The following is a 17893-nucleotide window of genomic DNA, read 5'->3' on the forward strand; positions in this document are numbered from 1 at the left end:
AGAACAACCAAAACAATGGACACAAATTGGAGAACTGACTCCAGAGAAGGCGAAGACCATTTCATCTGCAGGCAAGGTCGTGGTGTCGGTTTTTTGGGATGTGTGTGGGATAATTTTCATTGACTACCTTGAAAAAGGAAAAACTATCAATGGTGAGTATTATGCGAACTTATTGTAACATTTGGGTGAAGAAATCAAGCAAAAACAGCCGCATTTGTCCAAAAAATAAAGTGTTGTTTCTTCAAGACAATGCACCAGCTCACAAGTCTGGTCAAAATTAATGAATTAAAGTTTGAATTGCTACCTCATGCACACTTTTCACCAGATTTAGCCCCCTCAGATTATTTTCTGTTCACAAACATGAAAAAATGGCTCAGTGGTAGAAGATTTTCAACAAATGAAGATGTGATGTCAGCAGTTAATGGCTATTTTGAGGATTTAGACAGTTCTCATTATAAAAAGGGTATCAAACGTATTGAACATCGCTGAGAAAAGTGTATAGAGCTGAAAGAAGATTATGTGAAAAATAAATACATTTTCTTCCAAAATTTTTGTGTTTTCTTTGTTCGGTCGGGTACTTATGGGACCACCCTTGTACAGATAGGTTATCGTGCATAAAACAGCCATTTTTGTGAAACAGTAATGGCAATGGTGAGTGTCAGAATAAACAGGCTTTAAATAAAAATATGTCTAGTTCAGCTGCACTGTTATTCTGGTGTTGAGAGTAACAAGAATGGAGAGGAGTATGTGGGCACAGCTCCACATTCTGGCCAGACAGACCAATTGGTACCGCTCGACCGCCGTGTCGTCCTCACCCGATGGGGTCATTTGGATGTGGTACGGAGGGGGACGTGGTTAGCACATCGTTCTTCTGGTCATTGTCAGTTTTTGTGACCCGGAGCCACTGTTGTTTGGTGAAGCTGCTCCTCAACCTGCCTCACAATGGCGAGTGCAGCCCATTCCAGGCCTCCCACTGATGGGAAATTGTTGGCAGTACTGGGAACCACCCCCCCCCCCCCCCGAACTAGGGTATTCCATAGAGCAGCCAGACATGCTAATTGACAAGCTACAGAGGCAGACATTGAATATGTGAGACTACCATTATTCACTTAAAATGCATTTGACGTGGACATACCTTTGGGAATTCCTTATTATAGGATGGTTACAGTTAACAATATATCTATAAAGGACCCTAAGGGTAATGCCAAAACTTTGTAATGCTTTTTTTAGGTGATGGGACTGCAAATAGGTGAGTTACAACACAAACGTTTTATCCAAAGACTTCAAGAGGATCAACATTCTGTGTAAATAATTGTAGTTAACTTTCAATGTAAATAGACATGCAGCCATCTTCCTGCAGGTTTTCATCTAAATTTGATACTGTTTTAGAGTATGTGTGTATGCAAATGAGGGAAGACATAAACTGTAAGGAAACTGAAATGACCATTTGGAAATAATATAAAGAATGTGGTGTGTGTGTGTTTCCTTTTTACCAGTTTCAATATCTCTCTCTTAGTTAATGAGTACATTTTCTTTTTCCTACTTTTCAAACACTGGATTATCAGTGTACTTGAGGTAAACTTAAGCAAACAAGAGTGAAGTTCATCAGCACCTGTATATTCTTTATGTCAAAATGTAAAGAACACACACACAAGAAATATTTGTCACAAAATTACAAATAAATAAATAACATAAAAAATGAAAGAAAGTGAAAAAGGAAATACGAAGCAAAATATTATGCTTAAAACAGAAGGCATCAAAAAATTATTACCTTATAGCAGTCTTAGTTTTTGTGGACCATATTCCACCAGTTTTGATCTCTTTGAAGTTTCTGTAAAAAGTCTCCATACATGACTATTTTTTTCTGTTCTGTTCGTTCCAGAAGTTCAACAAATGTAACATACCCCATTGCTATAATGTTCACAGCACACATACCTGCTCTGTGCAGAATATGGCTCAATCAAATAAAATGTACATCATTTAAAAGCAAAAGGATTTCTTTCTCAGCTCGACATGGGGTTTTGTAAGCATAACATCGATATTACTAAAGACCAGCTTTAGTTCTCTTGCAATAGTGTTTGTGTGCTGACAGTGCTTTTAGACTGTTGGTTATTGCAGGTCCCTAAATACTATAAGAATTAATATTAGAACTTCTTCTTAAATCTTATATACATTTACCCCTTACAATGTACTTAACATTACCATAAAACTGTATCACAAATGAAAACATTGCACACTTCCACATAATACTGTAGAGCCAAGTTCAAACTTGCATATTACATTTTCACCATCTCTTGTGCAGGAAAATGAAGGAAATGATGATTTAAAAAAAGTAATAAGTGACTCAACATTGTCCTTATCTTCTCTTTTCCTCCTATGAACAAAAAAGAGACAATTGTGGGATAATTCTGTCGGTTACAGTGGATTCTCTGAAGGTGCAAGCACATTGCTAATAGTTGTAGTGCTTTTGCTCTCTTTAATCTGAGAAAGTTTTTACTCAGTGGAAGCATATGAGTCGTTTGTAAGAGCACTATTACTTCGGAAAAAATTGTGTCAAATTTTACAATATTTTTCATGTTAAAAGATTCAATAACACTGTGTTTTCCTGATCAAAGATGCCTGTTTGGTGAGGAATGAAGTAGTGGAAGATGTGTGTGGCAGTTTACATATTCTTACTAACATCTGATGTGCTGTAAACAACAGGCATGTGATCCACAGGAAAAAATACACCAAAGATCAGCTGATGCACAAACCACTGAGTTCTTGTGAAATGGAACTATAAACCAGGGGGGTGGATCAGTGTGGACACACGAAGTGTAGATATGTATGCCTAAAGTATGAGGTGGTGAAGATGGTATCAGTGATGTACAGAAACACTATTGTTTACCTGTAATGAATATTTTAACTCGGCAGGGGAGTGCGCACTGAAATCAGATTCCTTGGTAGGTTACAAGTGTCAGCTGGACTCAGATTCCAAACCAGAAGCTTGGCTCTTGTGGAGGTAGAGCTGTTAACAACCAACTGAACCATCTGTATACCACTCACAGCTGGCTAGCTCAGATGGTAAGTGTCTAGTCCCGGTGTGGAACACAGTTTTAATCTCTCAGTGTACTTTGTGTGAAGGATTCGATCTGAAATTCTTGCACACTGTATGAACCACATCTCCATTTTGTCCAGACAGTTACCATATTTCGTGATATAGTTTGGTTGGTTGGTTTGGGGAAGGAGACCAGACAGCGTGGTCATCGGTCTCATCGGATTAGGGAAGGATGGGGAAGGAAGTCGGCCGTGCCCTTTCAGAGGAACCATCCCGGCATTTGCCTGGAGCGATTTAGGGAAATCACGGAAAACCTAAATCAGGATGGCCGGACGCGGGATTGAACCGTCGTCCTCCCGAATGCGAGTCCAGTGTCTAACCACTGCGCCACCCCGCTCGGTGATATAGTTTGAGAGGAGAGCTTCAGCAATAACTTTTTTTAACGGAGTTTAATATGCAAGTGAAACAAAGAGCTCAAATTTTCGAATTGCAGCATCATGTATGGTTGGAATTACAGTCTACAAAATGCAACAGAAGTATAATTTGAAGAATATATCCCTTGAAGACACTGGTCAATGGAAAATAGAAACCTATCAGCTGGAACTAGTACACCATGAGAAGTATCTATACTATTCAAAGCACAGTCTTTTAAAAATTTCTTCATAGCAGCCATCACATTCGAGTTATAAACATTCTCAAAAGTAAAAGAGAAAAGACAGTATTCCAGATTGAACAAAGGAATTTTAGCGGAAATGCCCCACAAAATGATTGAATACATCCCAAGAAATGACAAATGTCTCAGAACATTCTGTCCGCTAAATCAATGAACCAAAATAAAAATGAATTAAAAAATCAAGAGGAGATGATGTACCCAGACAACGGTGGACCAAGTGTTGCAACTACAAGTCTTCTTGGAAACTACCTGACTGACCTCATAATACAGATTTGTACACAGCACCAGTTACTTTTATGTCATATTATAATTTCTAAAGGAAACCTGATACAGGTACTCATAACCTGAAAAGCAACTAGAAGGGCATTTTCTTTTCTTATCTGCAGAGCAGGGAGTTCTGCAAAATTATTTGTATTTGAAATGGCAGAGAATCCATTGTAAAATGCTTCAGTGACAGATGTAGCCTTGGTCATATATGGCACTGATGACTATCTTCTATAGAGAGCAAATTTTCCATATTCTGATCTTATTTCAAAAGGCTGCAGGTGCATCAAACAGATGTGCCAGTTCAAACCAATATAGATCTATCATTAAAAAAAAAGTCATTAAAAATACTCTACTTGTGTTGACCATTTCAGTCAGTGTTTCACGTAGAGAAGCTAGTGGCTGTTTTGTTCCCGTCCAAATGAGTTAACACACCTACTATCTATTGTCATGTACAGAGATGTACAGTCGTCTCAGGACGGATGTCCTCCTCCGATAATGCAGCGGTAACTCATTCGAGGGCATTCTACTGGTGGCAAAATTTTTACTATTTTTGGGGAAAAGGAGGAAGAAATGAGAAGATTTATTTCAGTGTGTACAATACAGAAAACACATTCACGTTTCCTCTTCGCTCCCGCTATACGCGTCTCCGTGTGTGCAGATCTCTGCCACCTCTCGGACCGACGGTGCTCTGCCACCGCCAACCTTCGGTGAGATGAACTACAAAAGGTTAAAAAAAGGACACACAACAAAAATGACTTTTCTGAAACGGTGACATCAGCGGAGTCACCAGAGACAGTAGCTGCCCAGACGACTGCAGGACGCCGGTGCAGGTGAAGTGCACGTCCCCCGGCACTGCGACTCACGGAGAGCCGGGCGGACGGCCGTGGGGCAGCAGGCAGACTAGCAGCCGCAGCGCCACGACTCGGCTCCGGCGGGCAGTTTCGACTTGCTCAGGTCCACTTTGGAGCCTTCGGACTTCTCGTTGCTGTCAAAGAGGCTCGCCTGCAGGCAGAATGTGGATAGATACATACAGTGCGAAATGAAGCTGGCCGGTGCTGCACACACACACACACACACACACACACACACACACACACACTGTTTACTAAACAACATGGTACACTAGTTTAATATACAACACAATGCACCAGTTTAATATACAACACTAACATATTTCGTTTACAATTTATGCAGATTTTGTCATTTCTTTGTCTAATCTATTCTTTTTGTAATTCAGAAAACATTTTTAATTGTGAAATAAAATAATCTCACACATGCAAATAACTGTAATGCCATCAAATTGTCCTTATGATGTAAATAATTCCACATACCCCATTACAAGTACTTGTTTCGAGTTTTCTGTCTTCAAACTTTTTTGCTCAAGTGCCAATACTGACATTGTTTGGCGACATCTTGGGTCTCAGGGGGGTGGGGGATGGCCACTCAAAGACAAATTCAGTTTGCACCAAACCATGGTTGCTGTATTGAATCTACATATTATAACTCACCAAATACTTATAAGTGAAAGAGAAATATGTTGGAACTATGTGCGTTTTTGTGAAGACTTTACCAAGTGACTCGTTTCCCATACCTAAGCAGGTACTGTGGGCAGTGTTATTGCAGCACGGTCCCACGTCGGTTTTTCTGATTTCTGGACACAATTTCTAGGCACTTTCACGCCTTATATTTGAAAGAATAATAAGTGGCTGCAATAGACCATAATCATTTGGAAATTTGTGTTGTGCCAAATATAACACAACACAGACAGTTTTCAATAAGTTACGCAAAGTTCTCTTTTTATTTTCTGTACATGACTAGAACAGCACCTCCTAATGACCCACACAAAGCAAGGTCCCCCAGTGGGTAGCACTGAACTCCTGTCCAGCCATCTCAAATTAGGGTTATCGACAGTTTCCTAAATGGATTAAGGCAAATCCCACATCAGACCTTACAAATGGGAGACAGCCTACTTCCTACCTTGCCATGGCACTATGAGTTTGAGTCCATTTATTCAAGGGTCACTCCAAAAGAAATGCACACTATTTTTGTAAAATTACAGCTTTCATTCTGCATGTGTGAAAGTTTTACAGTGTGTAAATACATCCTTCCCACTTGTTTTCAAACTTAGTTCAACCTATTCCCATGAGTGGCGCCGTCACAGTATGTCTTCGAGATGGCTGCTACACTTGACATTCATCACAAGCAATGTACTGTCATAGAATTCCTGTGCTGTGAAAATGAGACAGTGGGAAATATCCACAAGAGGCTGAAAAAGGTGTAGGGAGATGCTGCTGTCGTTCGCAATACAGGTAGTCGGTGGGCAAGCAGGTTACGTGATGACATCGGGCACGGCAATATTGAGGACTGTCCTCGCAGCGGCAGGCCTCGTACTGCCCACACTCCAGACAATGTGCAGAGAGTTAACGAATTGGTGACTGCTGACAGACACATCACAGTGAACAAATTGTCACGCTATGTTGGCATGTGGGAAGGAAGTGTTTGCAGAATACTGAAAGTGTTGATGTTAATAAAGGTTTGTGCCAGGTGGGTTCCCAGGATGTTGACAGTGGCTCACAAAGAAACAAGAAAAACTGTGTGTAGTGAACTTTTGGAACAGTATGAGACTGGTGGAGATGAATTTCTTGGAAGAATTGTGACAGGTGATGAAACATGGCTCCATCATTTTTCACCAGAGTCGAAATCAATGGAGTGGCATCATGCAAACTCAACCAAGAAAAAAAAATTCAAAACTACACCTTCTGCTGGAAAAGTTATGGCTACGGTGTTTGTCCTGTGGACATCATGCCAAGTATAACCACCATGAATTCTGATGCATATGTGATGATACTGAAGAAACTTCAAGCTCGACTGATGGCAAAAGCAGGATGTTTTGCTGTTGCACGACAATGTATGGCCACATGTCAGTCAAAAAAACACGGAAACAATCACAAAACTCGGATGGACAACACTGAAACACCCACCTTACAGTCCTGACTTGGCTCCACGTGATTATCATATCTTCAGGATACTGAAAGACTCTCTTTGTGGCACAAGGTTTGAAGATGATGACTCCCTTGTGCACGCTGCCAAACAATGGCTCCAACAGGTTGGTCCAAAATTTTAACATGCGGGTATACAGGCGCTGGTTCCAAGACGGCGTAAGGCAGTTGAGAGGGATGGAAATTGTTGTTGTTGTGGTCTTCAGTCCTGAGACTGGTTTGATGCAGCTCTCCATGCTACTCTATCCTGTGCAAGCTTCTTCATCTCCCAGTACCTACTGCAACATACATCCTTCTGAATCTGCTAAGTGTATTGATCTCTTGGTCTCCCTCTACGATTTTACCCTCCACGCTGCCCTCCAATGCTAAATTTGTGATCCCTTGATGCCTCAAAACATGTCCTACCAACCGATCCCTTCTTCTAGTCAAGTTGTGCCACAAACTTCTCTTCTCCCCAATCCTATTCAATACCTCCTCATTAGTTACGTGATCTACCCACCTTATCTTCAGCATTCTTCTGTAGCACTACATTTCGAAAGCTTCTATTCTCTTCTTGTCCAAACTGGTTATCGTCCATGTTTCACTTCCATACATGGCTACACTCAATACAAATACTTTCAGAAACGAATTCCTGACACTTAAATCTATACTAGATGTTAACAAATTTCTCTTTTTCAGAAACGATTTCCTTGCCATTGCCAGTCTACATTTTATATCCTCTCTACTTCGACCATCATCAGTTATTTTACTCCCTAAATAGCAAAACTCCTTTACTACTTTAAGTGTCTCATTTCCTAATCTAATCCCCTCAGCATCACCCGATTTAATTTGACTACATTCCATTATCCTCGTTTTGCTTTTGTTGATGTTCATCTTATATCCTCCTTTCAAGACACTGTCCATTCCGTTCAACTGCTCTTCCAAGTCCTTTGCTGTCTCTGACAGAATTACAATGTCATCGGCGAACCTCAAAGTTTTTACTTCTTCTCCATGAATTTTAATACCTACTCTGAATTTTTCTTTTGTTTCCTTTACTGCTTGCTCAATATACAGATTGAATAACATCGGGGAGAGGCTACAACCCTGTCTCACTCCTTTCCCAACCACTGCTTCCCTTTCATGCCCCTCAACTCTTATAACTGCCATCTGGTTTCTGTACAAATTGTAAATAGCCTTTCGCTCCTTGTATTTTACCCCTGCCACCTTCAAAATTTGAAAGAGAGTATTCCAGTTAACATTGTCAAAAGCTTTCTCTAAGTCTACAAATGCTAGAAATGTAGGTTTGCCTTTTCTTAATCTTTCTTCTAAGATAAGTCGTAAGGTTAGTATTGCCTCACGTGTTCCAACATTTCTACGGAATCCAAACTGATCTTCCCCGAGGTCCGCTTCTACCAATTTTTCCATTCGTCCGTAAAGAATTCGCGTTAGTATATTGCAGCTGTGACTTATTAAACTGATAGTTTGGTAATTTTCACATCTGTCAACACCTGCTTTCTTTGGGATTGGAATTATTATATTCTTCTTGAAGTCTGTGGGTATTTCGCCTGTCTCATACATCTTGCTCACCAGATGGTAAGAGTTTTGTCATGACTGGCTCTCCCAAGGCTCCCCATGGAAATTATGTGGAGAAATGAAAATATTGTCCCTAAAGGATGTATCTACAAACTGTAAAACTTTCAAACATGTAAAATAAAAGATGGATTAAAAAAAAGTGTGCATTTCTTGTGGAGTGACTCTTGTAATGATAAAATTCTTGACGGAATATTAAACGGTAAATTTTCTTCCTTCTTAGCAATTTGTCAAATGCTGATACAGAAAAATTGAGACATTTTACAGCCCTCTTTGCCAAACTTCAGAGGAAAGAGGAAAGAAATCTGTATCAACTCAGCCGGCCAGGGTAGCCAAGCGGTTCTAGGCGCTACAGTTTGGAACCGCGCGACCACTACGGTCGCAGGTTCTAATCCTGCCTCGGGCATGGATGTGTTTGATGTTCTTAGGTTAGTTAGGTTTAAGTAGTTCAAAGTTCTAGGGGAGTGATGACCTTAGAAGTTAAGTCCCATAGTGCTCAGAGCCATTTGAACCATTTTTGTATCAACTCTGGTCTCCTAGAAGTGAAAATTACAGTTCACCTCAAGTCATGGAAAGGATTGACTGCTACTCGCCATATAGTGGAAATGTTGGGTCACAGACGGGCAGTTGGGAGGTTAGATGGAGGGGAAGTGAAAAGGAGAGAAGTAAAAAGACTGCCAGTGTGTTCGTGGAATTGATGGCTGTGTAGTGCTGCAGTGGGAACAGGGGAGGGGACAGGTGACTGAAGGACAGTGACTAACAAAGGCTGAGGCCAGGAGGGTTACAGGAATGCAGGATATATTACAGGGAGAGGTCCCACCTGAACAATTCAGAAAAGCTGGTGTTGGTAGATAGGATCTAGATGGGGTAGGCTGTGAGGTAGTCATTAAAATGAAGAACGTTGTGTTGGGCAGTGTGTTCAACGAGTGGGTGGTCCAGCTGTTTCTCAGCCACCATTTGTCGGTGGACAGACAGCTTGTCAGTTGTCGTGCCCACATAGAATGCAGTACAGTGTTTGCAGATTAACTTGTAGATCACATGACTAGTTTCACAGGCAGCACTGTCTTTGATGGGATAGGTGATGCTTCTACCAGACTGGAGTGGGTGATTGTGGGAGGATATATGGGACAGGTCTAGGACCATCAGAGGGATTGAGCCATGAGGCAAGGGGTTGCGAGCGGCATGGTGTAGGCATCGATGAGGTTAGTGCATAGGTTTGGTGGGCTGTGGAATACCAGTGTGGGAGGGGTGGGGAAGACAGTAGGCAGGACATTCCACATTTCAGGACACGATGAGAGGTTGTCGAAATCCTGTTGCAGAAAGTGATTCAGTTCCTCCAGATTTAAGTGGTTCCGAGACAAGAGAGGAATGCTTCTTTACATCTACATCTACATCTACATCTACATTTATACTCTGCAAGCCACCCAACAGTGTGTGGCGGAGGGCACTTTATGTGCCACTGTCATTACCTCTCTTTCCTGTTCCAGTCGCGTAAGGTTCGCGGGAAGAACGACTGCCAGAAAGCCTCCATGTGCACTCGAATCTCTCTAATTTTACATTCATGATCTCATTGGGAGGTATAAGTAGGGAGAAGCAATATATTCCGTACCTCATCCAGAAACACACGCTCTCGAAACCTGGACAGCAAGCTACACCGCGATTCAGAGTGCCTCTCTTGCAGCGTCTGCCACTCGAATTTGCTAAACATCTCCGTAACACTATCACACTTACCAAATAACCCTGTGATGAAATGCGCTGCTCTTCTTTGGATCGTCTCTATCTCCTCTGTCAACCCCACCTGGTACCGATCCCACACTGATGAGCAATTCTCAAGTATAGGTCGAATGAGTGTTTTGTAAGCCACCTCCTTTGTTGATGGACTACATTTTCTAAGGACTCTCCCAATGAATCTCAACCTGGCACCTGCCTTACCAATAATTAATTTTATATGATCATTCCACTTCAAATCGTTCCGCACACATACTCCCAGATATTTTACAGAAGTAACTGCTACCAGTGTTTGTTCTGCTATCATATAATCATACAGTAAAGGATCCATCTTTCTATGTATTCGCAATACATTACATTTGTCTATGTTAAGGGTCAGTTGCCACTCCCTGCACCAAGTGCCTATCTGCCGCAGATCTTCCTGCATTTCGCTACAATTTTCTAATGCTGCAACTTCTCTGTATACTACAGCTTCATCTGCGAAAAGCTGCATGGAACTTCTGACACTTTGTGGCCGGACAGACAGACATTGAGAGGTGGTGGGTGACGAGCAATACGGCATGGGAGATCTGCTTCTGTACAAGGTTGGGTGGTTAACTTTGGTCTGTGAAGGCTCAGTGGAGCGCTCAGTATATTAGGAGAGGGACTGCTCATTGCTACAGGGTGGCGGCCACAGGTGACTAGGATGCACAAAGAGACTTCTCAGTATGGAATGAGTGGCAGCTGTCGAAATGGAGGTATTACTGGTGCTTGGTATGGACGGAGGTACTGATGTAGCCATCTTTGAGGTGGAGGTCAACATCGAGGAAGGTTGGGTTGAGGATGACCAGGTGAAGCAAATGGAGGAGGAGGTGTTGAGGTTCTGGATGAATGTGGATAGGATGTCCTCACCTTTGATCCAGATCATGAGCATGTCATTAATGAATCTGAACCAGGTGAGGAGTTTGGGATTCTGGATGGTTAGGTAAGATTCATCTAGATGGCCCACAAATAGGTTGACACAGGATGGAGCCATGTGGATTTCCATTGCTGTACCACATATTAGTTTGTAGGTGATGCCTTCATAGGTGAAGTAATTGTGGGTGAAGATATAGTTGGCCACAGTAACCATGATGGATGTTGAAGGTTTGGAATCCGTCGGGCGTTGGGAAAGGTGGTGTTCAATAGTGGCAAGGTCATGAGCATTAGGGATGTTAGTGTAAAGAGAGATTGCGTCAGTAGTGATGAGCGGGGCACTGTGTGGTCAAGGAAGCAGGGTAGGTTGTGTGTAATAGGCTGAAGGCTATGAGAACAGAGATTCTCATGGTGGCTCCATAGCCAGCCACAACGGGGCATCCTAGATGGATGGATTTATGGATGTTAGAAGGTGGGAAGTGGTAGCGGTTAGGAGAGAGATAGGCTCAGGAGACAGGGTCTGGGATGGGCCTAAGGATTTGAGGAGGAACTGGTGATTCTGTTGGATTTCTGAAATGAGGTGACCGTGGCAGGGTTTTTAGGTTGACATATATTACAGCTGGTGGAGTTTTTCTACCAGATAATCACTGCAGTTCAAACTGACAGTGGTGGAGCCTTTACCAGCAGGTAGGATTATGAGCTTGGGATCAGTTTTTAGGTGGTGGATTGTGGTTCTGCAGATGTAAGCTTAGATTGCATGTTGAGGGATTTAGAGAATGTTGGTGAGGCAAGGTTTGAGGTTAAGAAATTCTGGAAGGTTAACAGGGGGTGATACAGGGGCAGCAGGGGTGTATCACAGTTTGATGGGGGCGTGAACTGAGTCAGGCAGCATTCAATATTGGTTTTGGCTCGAGTCTGATTGGTCAGGTTGGTGACAAAAAAGTGTTTCTACTGTAAGGACTTGGAGAAGGAGAGAAAGTCTTTAACAAGTCTGGCGTTATTGAATTTTGAGTGGGGTAAATGCTAAGGCATTTGGGAAGGACTGATACTTCTGTGTAACTAAGGCTTCTGGATGAAAGGTTTGTGACTGGGTTTTGGGTCTATTTAGTTTCTCAGTTCTATGGTAGTGGTGGAAGTGAGTTTTTGAGGGTGGGGTACATGTAGTAGGACTGTAAGGCACGATTTGTCAGCTGTGAGGGGATGCGGGGGATGTCTGGAGGTTGTTGTAGAGGTGGCGGACAGTGGTAATCCAAGGTGGGAGTAGGAAGTGAGCAGGTTGGAGAGTTTTTCGAGGTGGCGTTGTGCATGCCGCTCTTACTCCTAGAGCGCAAGACTTTCATTCTGAGAGATGGGATACAGGAATTTAAGATTGCATAGCAGGAGAATTTTATGGATGTAGAGGAGGTATTGCAAGGAGGTTTGCACCTGACTGACATGATTTTGCAGAAGTGTGTTGGTGATTGTTAAAGAGTGGCAGAATCTGAACAGATGGAGGTCTTCTGGAAGGAGCGGTTGCAGCCAATGATGGGTAGATTTTATGTTAAGACCATTTGGGGGGATTCTTTGAGCCCAGCAACAATGCAAGAATAGTGTGTGGGACTGTTTTTTGCGTAAAGATAGGGAAACTTTTTGTATTGGCACAGATGGAAAGAGTGAGGATCCAAATTGGAGGATAAAAATGAAATGCATAAAAATATGTAAATTATATAAAAATACATGTGAAAATATTTGCTAAATGCTTGGGGAAAATCACAGAAAAGGTGAAGCAGATGAAGTATGGGAAATCAAGATGAAATCTGAGAGAGAAGGCCCGACAGTGAAAGGCAGAAACAAACTGAAATCGATGTAAAATCACAAAGAGATCAAAGATAAAAATAAGCAAAAAAGATGGTAATGCGGGATGCAGGTTAGTGGGCAGATACATCTGAAGAATGGGGACAGCCACACTGCATGTGAATGGAGCAGGTTAGACCAGTACATGTGTATTAGAATAACAGAGGAGAAAGAGATCTGGGGCAGTGAGAGGTTGATAGGATGAGGTGCCAGTTCACATGGCACAGGAAGGTATGGAAAATTACACACAAAAATACATGAGAGTGAGCCAGGAAGAGTGATCAATTTGAAGGTCTAGGATTGAGGACCCCTGGTCTAGGGGTAGCGTCTTTGATTCATAACCATGGGTAACAGAAGAAATACTTCAGTTGATTGATGAAAGGAGGAAGTACAAACACGTTCCGGGAAAATCAGGAATGCAGAAATACAAGTCGCTGAGGAATGAAATAAATAGGAAGTGCAGGGAAGCTAAGACAAAATGGCTGCAGGAAAAATGTGAAGACATCAAAAAAGATATGATTGTCGGAAGGACAGACTCAGCATACAGGAAAGTCAAAACAACCTTTGGTGACATTAAAAGCAACGGTGGTAACATTAAGAGTGCAACGGGAATTCCACTGTTAAATGCAGAGGAGAGAGCAGATAGGTGGAAAGAATACATTGAAAGCCTCTATGAGGGTGAAGATTTGTCTGATGTGATAGAAGAAGAAACAGGAGTTGATTTAGAAGAGATAGGGGATCCAGTATTAGAATCGGAATTTAAAAGAGCTTTGGAGGACTTACGGTCAAATGAGGCAGAAAGGACAGATAACATTCCATCAGAATTTCTAAAATCATTGGGGGAAGTGGCAACAAAACGACTATTCACAATGGTGTGTAGAATATACGAGTCTGGCGACATGCCATCTGACTTTCGGAAAAGCATCATCCACACAATTCCGAAGACGGCAAGAGCTGACAAGTGCGAGAATTATCGCACAATCAGCTTAACAGCTCATGCATCAAAGCTGCTTACAAGAATAATATACAGAAGAATGGAAAAGAAAACTGAGAATGCACTAGGTGACGATCAGTTTGACTTTAGGAAAAGTAAAGGGACGAGAGAGGCAATTCTGACGTTATGGGTAATAATGGAAGCAAGGATAAAGAAAAATCAAGACACTTTCATAGGATTTGTCGACCTGGAAAAAGCGTTCGACAATATAAAATGGTGCAAGCTGTTCGAGATTCTGAAAAAAGTAGGGGTAAGCTATAGGGAGAGACGGGTCATATACAATATGTACAACAACCAAGAGAGAATAATAAGAGTGGACGATCAAGAATGAAGTGCTCGTATTAAGAAGGGTGTAAGACAAGGCTGTAGCCTTTCACCCCTACTCTTCAATCTGTACATCGAGGAAGCAATGTTGGAAATAAAAGAAAGGTTCAGGAGTGGAATTAAAATACAAGGTGAAAGGATATCAATGATACGATTTGCTGATGACATTGCTATCCTGAGTGAAAGTGAAGAAGAATTAAATGATCTGCTGAACGGAATGAACAGTCTAATGAACACGCAGTATGGTCTGAGAGTAAATCGGAGAAAGACGAAGGTAATGAGAGGCAGTAGAAATGAGAACAGCGAGAAACTTAACATCAGGATTGATGGTCACGAAGTCAATGAAGTTAAGGAATTCTGCTACCTAGGCAGTAAAATAACCAATGACGGACGGAGCAAGGAGGACATCAAAAGTAGACTTGCTATGGCAAAAAAGGCATTTCTGGCCAAGAGAAGTCTACTAATATCAAATACCGGCCTTAATTTGAGGAAGAAATTTCTGAGGATGTACGTCTGGAGTACAGCATTGTATGGTAGTGAAACATGGACTGTGTGAAAACCGGAACAGAAGAGAATCGAAGCATTTGAGATGTGGTGCTATAGACGAATGTTGAAAATTTGGTGGACTGATAAGGTAAGGAATGAGGAGGTTCTATGCAGAATCGGAGAGGAAAGGAATATGTGGAAAACACTGATGAGGAGAAGGGACAGGTTGATAGGACATCTGCTAAGACATGAGGGAATGACTTCCATGGTACTAGAGGGAGCTGTAGAGGGCAAAAACTGTAGAGGAAGACAGAGATTGGAATACGTCAAGCAAATAATTGAGGACGTAGGTTACAAGTGCTACTCTGAGATGAAGAGGTTAGCACAGATGTGCGATACGAGATGCTGCACAAACTGTCAGCGTGGTGTGACTCATAAGCCAGAGCGTGTGGTGTGGTTTGGAAGAAGATATGGACACTGAGTAAAGTAATGCAATAGAAAATAGTAACAAAGGAAAACAGCACTGGGTTATGGTATGGAAGAAAAGTTGTGAGGCAAAATCAAACAATGGAAAATCCAGTACAGAATAATAACAATACTATGAAAAGGATAGACTCCTACTCATCACGCAGTGGAGATGTTGAATCCCAGACAGGCACAAAAAAGACTGTCAAACATGTCAACTTTTGGCCAGAAAGTATTCTTCTGAAATAGACAACACACACACACACACACACACACACACACGACTGCTGTCTCTGGCTGCTGTACTGCCACCTCTCACCCTCCTTCTGAGCTCCCACCTCCTGGCACATCTAGCTGCGGTACTCTCTCTCCACCTCATCCCTGTGTGCTCTCACAAACAGCACTTTACAGTCCCCAACCCCTACCCTGTTAACCTCCCCCCCTCTTTCTCTCTGCCCCACACTCCTCCTTACCCCCACCACCAGGCTGCATCTCCCATAGTGTGCTGCTGCTCACAGTTTGGCCTCAACAGCCAGAGACTGTGGTAACGTGTATGTGAGTTGCATTTGCATAAGTGTGTGTGCGTTCTATCTCTGACAAAGGCCTTGTTGGCTGAATACTCATTTTCTGACAGTCTTTTTGCTGTGCCTATCTGCGACTCAGCATCTCCACTGTACTTGATTTGTTGTTTATGTAACATGAATTTGCAATTTGTTTATAAAATTAAGGCTATCACAAAAATTAGATTGTTCACCATTATATTAAAATGCTGATTCGCTGGATAAGTATGGACAAGTTTTGAAACCCAATGTTACAATAAGCTGAGTGTGTAAGTACACTATTGAAAATAAACAAATGATCAATTTTCAGGAGCAAAAATACTGTTTTCTGAAGTAAAATATGATAGATCAAGATAAAGAAACTAATATACTCTATAATAATAATAAAAATAACAGTAGTGTTGACATCTTCAACTTTTGTAATCCTGTCTTCCTCAGTTGTGTGTAATATTACAGTACATAGATAATTTTTACTTATGGACAGTCTGACAGCAACTGAATAAAACACAATTTTAGTGCCATACGCGTTTCGCCTTTATTTTCTGCAAGGCATCATCAGTGGCCTGAAACATGTACATATGTTTGCTATTTAATTTACATTTTTGTTACTGTACCTATAGGTTATAAACAGTTCTGGTGATTGCTATTTCCTATTAAGTAGTAAGGTTTTGAATTGTACTTACAGATTGCGTGGACAATTTCTTACATATTACACTCCTGTTGAATTTTTGGTGTAGTTCTTTGTTGGCTGTGTGTGTGTGTGTGTGTGTGTGTGTGTGTGTGTGTGTGTGTGTGTGTGTGTGTGTGTCCAGAAGGAAAAGGGGGAAGAGTTTTTTTGTTTTATCTTATCATTTCCTTTATTAAGTGTAGAAAGTCATAGCAGATAACAAACATGTGATAAATGAACAAACACACATCAGCACAGGCTCCCTACTACACTTAATAAAGGAAATGATAACATAAAACAAAAAAACTCTTCCCCCTTCTCCTTCTGGACACACACGCACGCACGCACACACACACACACACACACACACACACACACACACACACACACACACACACACAGCCAACAAAGAACAACACCAAAAATGCAACAGGAGCGTAATATGTAAGAAATTGTCCATGCAATCTGTAAGTTCAGTTCAAAACATTACTACTGGAAATAACAACCACCAGACCTGTTTATAACCTATAGGTACAGTAACAAAAATGTAAATTAAATTAAATTCAATTCAATTCAATTTATTAGCGTCCTTGTAGTACATCATCGAAATGACATAGGACTTGTCAATAAACATTACAATTTAAAATACATATACATGAAAATTTGTAATTGAATTTACTTGTCACTTAGACATTACAATTTTAATAGAACTTTTAGAACATTAACATAAAAATATACAAGTAGGATAACAACGTACAAAAAAAAAAGTTAGTGATTCTCACATCAAAGATTATTTACATTCTTACATTAACACTGTTTCACACTTTCATAGAAACAGCAAGTATTTAAATGTGAGCAATTACACATATTTATTATGTCAGCGAAATATTAACTGCAATTTTATTGTCAACGATTCGTAAACTCTTCAATACTGTAAAAACTATTGCTCAATAACATGTTTTTTAATTCTCTTTTAAATATGTACAGTTTTGGTATTATTTTTAGTTCTTTGGGGAGAGCACTGTAGAGGATTTTGGGTTGGTATAGTACACCTTTGTGATACATAGCTGTTTTATGAATTTCTCTGTGGAAATCATTCCTATTCCTTGTTTCGTAGTTGTGAAATTCTCTGTTTAATGTAGAAAATTCCTCGTGTTCTTTTAAGAAACATATGCTTTCATATATGTATAAAGATGGTAGTGTCATGATTTTTAATTCTTTGAAAGCTTGCCTACAAGAGTCTCTATATCCTATACCTTTTATTATTCTGACTGCCTTCATTTGTAGTTTAAATGAGTGTTTTGTTAGACTGATGTTCCCCCAAAACTGTACGCCGTATCTTAATAAACTGTGCATGAATGAGAAATAAACACATAACACTGTTTTAATATTACATG

At 41.0% G+C, this 17893-nt stretch overlaps 1 protein-coding gene across 1 annotated transcript in view; it reads right to left on the reverse strand.

The window, feature by feature from the left end:
• Nucleotides 1–4599: 4599 nt before the first annotated feature.
• Nucleotides 4600–17893, reverse strand: part of LOC126428443 (ras-related protein Rab-8A) — a 267599-nt gene continuing 254305 nt past the window's right edge. Inside the window, exon 6 of the mRNA XM_050090376.1 lies at nt 4600–4979. Within this exon, the coding sequence (XP_049946333.1) occupies nt 4878–4979 (102 nt within the window). The 3' untranslated portion in view covers nt 4600–4877. The remainder of the gene's footprint in view (nt 4980–17893) is intronic.

Source organism: Schistocerca serialis, chromosome 12 (genome assembly GCF_023864345.2).
Source record: "Schistocerca serialis cubense isolate TAMUIC-IGC-003099 chromosome 12, iqSchSeri2.2, whole genome shotgun sequence".
Classification (NCBI taxonomy): domain Eukaryota; kingdom Metazoa; phylum Arthropoda; class Insecta; order Orthoptera; family Acrididae; genus Schistocerca; species Schistocerca serialis.